Raw genomic sequence first — 5311 nt, forward strand, 5'->3', positions numbered from 1 at the left:
CTTTTTTTAGCTGTTGAGCTTGGAAAAACCATGCCACGCATTGGGGGAAGCCCTAAAAAGATTCCTTTCATCCGACCAAATGACAAACCACACAATTGTCCACGAAAAACTATACAAGTACCTAAGCTTACATACAGGTCAAGACATCAACGACGTCTTTCTCGTCCACAAACTTTACGATACTTTAAAAATCGAAAAACATCATAATCTTGAATTACCACCGTGGACGAAACACCTTCCCTGGGATACCATGTATGAAATTGCTGCTTTAAAGTTGTTCATCTACACCATTGCTACAGATACACAGAAATTTTCAGGAGGTAAAAGCTAACGTGGACAAAAGCGCTTTATTAATCATCTGTTGTAGGAGTTTTATTAAAGGATATCATTGATAAGTTTTCCGATCGAAGTATCAACGGAAGTAGTTTAAAATTGATCATATATTCAGCTCATGACAGTACACTGGTACCCGCCTTACAAAGTTTAGGGTTTGGGAAAATATTTATTCCAGATTATGGAGCACATTTGGCTTTTGAATTGCACAAAATTAACGAAACTCACGAAATAAGGGTAAGCAATTTACAGCATTTTCATGTGTAAGCGTAACTGTTACAGGTATTATTTGCTGAAAATTTTAATTCATCTCTTACACTTTTGCCTCTAAGTTTTTGTCCATCGCCTTGTACACTGAGTAAGTTCGAGGAACAGTTGCGTTCTAGAGAGATTTTACCCACCGATTGGGATCGTGAATGTCTAAATTAATTTTAGTTTTTGTACCGATAACGCAATTAGTTAAATTATGTGGTTATAATCTGAAAAATAAATCTAAAGGTTATTTTGTATGATTATGAATAACTATAAATATAGTTGCGATCACACCAGGACGAACCAATTGGCAGAAGAATTAAGATAGTAAATCATTAAATCTAACAGTAAAACGAACATTTTAAATATAAAGACAGAAGTTCTTCTTACATCCTTATTTTATACAAGTCAATTTTAGCTCATATGCTTTCCATTGCAACTCAGCAATGTTCAACCTATATATTTTCTTTCAAAAATTCAGATTTTTAAAAAATGGACGGTCAGGTTGGCCTCTCGGAACTTTTGTAATATCATGTCCAAATGCGTGGCTGCAAACGTTTAAAACCAGAGCTCCGAACTCTGCCAAGCAATTCCTTCTTCGACGACTCTTTAAGATACAACCAGCTTTCCACGTGCCGAACCAGATTTCCTTGCCTTGCCCTCCGGATACTTTGGATACCATTTTGTACATATTGTAAATACATTCCATAAAACGCAACAACAAACAACATTTTCTTTAGCGTCGCCCGCCAAAGTACATCAGATAACTTTAGTGAGTGTTTTTGAAACAGTTCTTTGGTATTTTTAAGGAATCGTTTCTTTGTGTTTTACTATTCGAGGTCTTGTTGCATTAACTGTTAACTTCCAGTGTCTCGTAGGGGTGGAAAATATCTTAGATAAAGAATCAGACATGCGAAAGCTCTGTACAAAACGATTAAAAGTAAATGCCCAAACTCCTTTTTCTGCAGAAAATTGAAGATGTTTCGAACAAAGCTAATTGGGCGCGTGCACGACTTTGGAAACTTGAGGATCAAGCTCTTGTTACTTTTAGATGTGCTTGAGGCTTGATTTTCACGAAAAGGCTTTAAATCATTGGCAAATGAATTGAATTCACTTTTTAGTCATTCCATTTGAAAATTTGAAAATGGTTCAATTCCAAGGAAATTTATAATTATTGCACAAATACGATTTTGGTGTCGTACTATCGTATAACATATTCACGTTTTGGATGCCTAGCCAATGCGTCTCACTGTTTCCTTGCCTAAATAATGGATTTTGAAATTGTTACTTGGTCACATCCAAATAAACTAAATTGAGAGTTCTGAGTTGATTTTTCATGTTTCCATCGGAACTGCGGTTTGGGTTTTCGTCTGCAAATGATCAAAACCTTGCCGGTCACGTTGAAATTTTAAACTCGGCCCTAATTTGATGCAGCCCCAAAACAAAACTTTTGAACATCGAATTTGCACACTTTCTAACCGTCAAATTTTAATAGTTGGCTTTTAGTTTCAAATTTTGAATTAAAATTTAGAGCTGTAATGGGCTTCCAAACTTCAATTTTGAATTCAATATCTACTGCTTTGAAATGCTTGAAATTTATTAAGTTAAAACGTTGCATATTTGGCAAGACCTTTCTTCGTTTAAAATTTAAAATTTAAAATCGCGGCCTTCAACCTTTAAATTTTTAAAAGTGTGGCTTTCAAGGTGAAAATGAAAACTACAAACGTTATTCAAATTTCAATTATTTGTCCACCATTCTACCCTTCTTCTTCTCGGAGTCCAAAATCCTACGATTGGTTGGACCATTGAATAAAAACACTATAGTATAGTATAGTGTTTTTATTCAATGGTTGGAGGCAGTTCTCCACCTTTTCCTATCCTGCCCTAAATCTCTTCATTTCTACATTTTTTGTTGCTATTTTTTTAATCGCTATATTATATTTAATTTTTCTAATGTCATACTTATTAATCCTATTAAATAAACCCAAAAAATTAAAACTTGCAGAAGTAAAGCGGAAAACTACGAAAGCGTAGAACGGACAAGGTAGTTCAAATTATGTAATCCCGAGATATAAGTCGAAATTATACGTAATCCCGAGATATAAGTCGGGATTATACTTAATCCCGAGATATAATGGATTCTACAGGCCACATTCTATAAGAAAATTTTTTTTCCGGGTCGATCTGAGACAATTTTTTTTTCGGGGCTCAAAAAAAGGCAGTGTATAAACCTTCCTTTTTTACCAAAAATCGACTGCACCAAAATTTCTCGGAAAAACACTTTTTCTTATTAATTTTGGTGCGTAGAATCCAAAACAATTCGTACTTTTTCGATCAGACTTCTCAATCAAAAGTTATAGACTAGAAACCAATTTCGAAAAAAAATTCAAAGCGCTGTAACTTTTGAACTAGTAGCCCAATCTTGGAACTGTTTGAAATTATGGATTCTACAGGCCACATTCTATAAGAAAATTTTTTTTCCCGGTCGATCTTAGACAATTTTTTTTCGGAGCAAAAAAAGGCAGTAAAGACCCCACCCGGGGGGGGGGGGGGATGTAGATCATAAGGCTTTGAAAATTTATATAGTTGTGCTGTATTTAGTTTCTTGCATACCTATAATAAATTATTTAACAGTTCTCTAATGGGGGTTGATGTTAGGTTAAAAAATTCTGTTTAATTGAAGTGTGAAGCTAACCCCCCCCCCCCCCCCCCGGGCCACCATCATTACTACACTAATACTTTAATGGCCCGTAACCTATGCAATTCCACCTGGCCCGCAGTTACCCAGTCCGCCCCTGTATGTGTGTTATGCCCCCCTTCTTTCCTTTTATTTGGAATGAAGGCCATACCTAGGACCATACCTTCTCAAGTCGGAGCTCAGCATAAGGTGATCATTCGGACCTTTTATCCTCGGCCTTACCACTACAATTCCAAGACCTGATTTCAGATCTCAATAGGTATCTGGGCACCTACCTGTAACTGAATGACTGAATATTGTGCGGTAAATTCGCCCCCAGAATATTCGCCCCCGAGTAAATTAATCCTATGGGAGCGGAATCGCCGGGGGCGAATCTTCCAGGAGTGAATTTGTCGGGGGCGAATTTTCCGGGGCGAATCTTTCTGGGGCGAATCTTACAGAGACGAATAGTCCGGGGGCGAATTTACTTGGGGGCGAGCTTTCTTGGGGGCGAATATTCCGGGGGCGAATTTACCGGGGCGAATTTTCGGGGGCGAATTATCCTACAATCTACTGAATAGCAGTACCTAACGTAATCATAGCAGGTCTACCATTGTGCTGGCAGACCTATAATGACCCTCAAGGAAAAGTTTCAAAAAATGGGCTTGTCAATTAATCCTTCAAAATGTGAACTGTCATTTTTAAACCATCTTGAGCAGTTTTAACGGCAGATTGAAAGATGTGAACTGCCAGAAGCCATCAGGAACTGTAGCTTAACCGAACTGCAAGGGACAATCTCTTCTCTCCCAATACGCAACAGCGGACGCGGGATAAGAAATATTGCTGGCGTAGCTCTCCCTGCCTTCTTGCGCTCTTGCGGATCAGTAAATGAATTGCTACTGCACACTAGATGTTTTGCCAAAAAGTTAAATTTCTGACTTGTAAAAAGCCCTCATGGCATGGACCTCCGCTGAGTTGGAAATACCTCTTGTCCATAGTATTGAGCCAAATTGAAACGAATTTGAAATAGGATAAATCATTACTAGTTTATCCTTTGCAGGCTTGACCCGTTTACCTACACTTTTTGTATGGTACAAGTCTCAATAATCTTGCAAATTTGAGCAACCTTTACGACAAGTTGACTATCTAGTATCTATGAATTTTTGAAGAACACTCATCTCCATACACCTGCCATAATTTTTGTATGATTTCAGCAGGTTTTTCACCAGTTTTTACCAAAAATTGGATTACAGTACGTTTTATTTTATTTTTATCCCTCTCTTGTTTTGGGCCCTCAACAGGCATGCGCCCAATTACAGAGTGACCCGCATAATGCTATTTAGAGGTGCCTCTGCAGAAGGTCTTAAGTTGGTCTATACTACTCCGGTATTTACCTTACAAATTAGGAAAACTGCAGGAAAACCTAATTCGGAGCAGCCGGTAGAATGCTCGGAACTGGTCTAAGGTAATTTCGATCTCCGCCACAGATGAAAAATTCACCTCAACCATTGTTTAAATAAAGTATTTAAACAATGCCTCAACCCAGGTTCGAACACCCGACCTTCGGATTTATAACCCAATGCTCTACCACTGAGCCATAAATCCGATTGCTTAAACACTAAGGATATTTTTGCAGATGTGCGTTATCAATCAAACTATGAACAATTTCTGAATTGAAGAAAATTTTATTAAAAAGCACACTTTACAAATATGCAGGATTTCTCAACAAGCTTGGTATTCATTTACCTAGAATTGAGGCCATTTTTAAACCTTTTGTAAAAATACAACTCATTACTAACAGTAGTGAGATGAAGACTTTAATCACACAGACCCGTCTTTTGAAAAGCGAACACATTCTGCCATGGAACACAGGAGATTGCTTATAAATCCGTACCAGATAATCAGCGTGACCATCCCATTCAGTACAAGAATAAACTTACCAGCCATATGAGATGACATATCAACTTCTACATTTTTCTCAATTTTGTTTAAGAATTTCAATTTTCACTTTAGTCAAATAAAAATATAGTACAATGAAAAGAAGTCTTT

At 37.2% G+C, this 5311-nt stretch overlaps 1 protein-coding gene across 5 annotated transcripts in view; it reads left to right on the top strand.

Annotated features, from left to right (window-relative positions):
- Nucleotides 1–842, top strand: part of LOC116166146 (testicular acid phosphatase homolog) — a 46528-nt gene extending 45686 nt beyond the window's left edge. For all 5 annotated transcript variants that reach the window (XM_031480992.1, XM_031480994.1, XM_031480995.1 and 2 more), the window contains exons 4-6: nucleotides 11–320; nucleotides 368–570; nucleotides 616–842. In XM_031480992.1, coding sequence (XP_031336852.1) covers nucleotides 11–320; nucleotides 368–570; nucleotides 616–762 — 660 coding nt within the window. In that variant the 3' untranslated portion in view covers nucleotides 763–842. The remainder of the gene's footprint in view (nucleotides 1–10; nucleotides 321–367; nucleotides 571–615) is intronic.
- Nucleotides 843–5311: the final 4469 nt, after the last annotated feature.

This window comes from Photinus pyralis, unplaced genomic scaffold, assembly GCF_008802855.1.
Source record: "Photinus pyralis isolate 1611_PpyrPB1 unplaced genomic scaffold, Ppyr1.3 Ppyr1.4_LG3a, whole genome shotgun sequence".
Taxonomy (NCBI): domain Eukaryota; kingdom Metazoa; phylum Arthropoda; class Insecta; order Coleoptera; family Lampyridae; genus Photinus; species Photinus pyralis.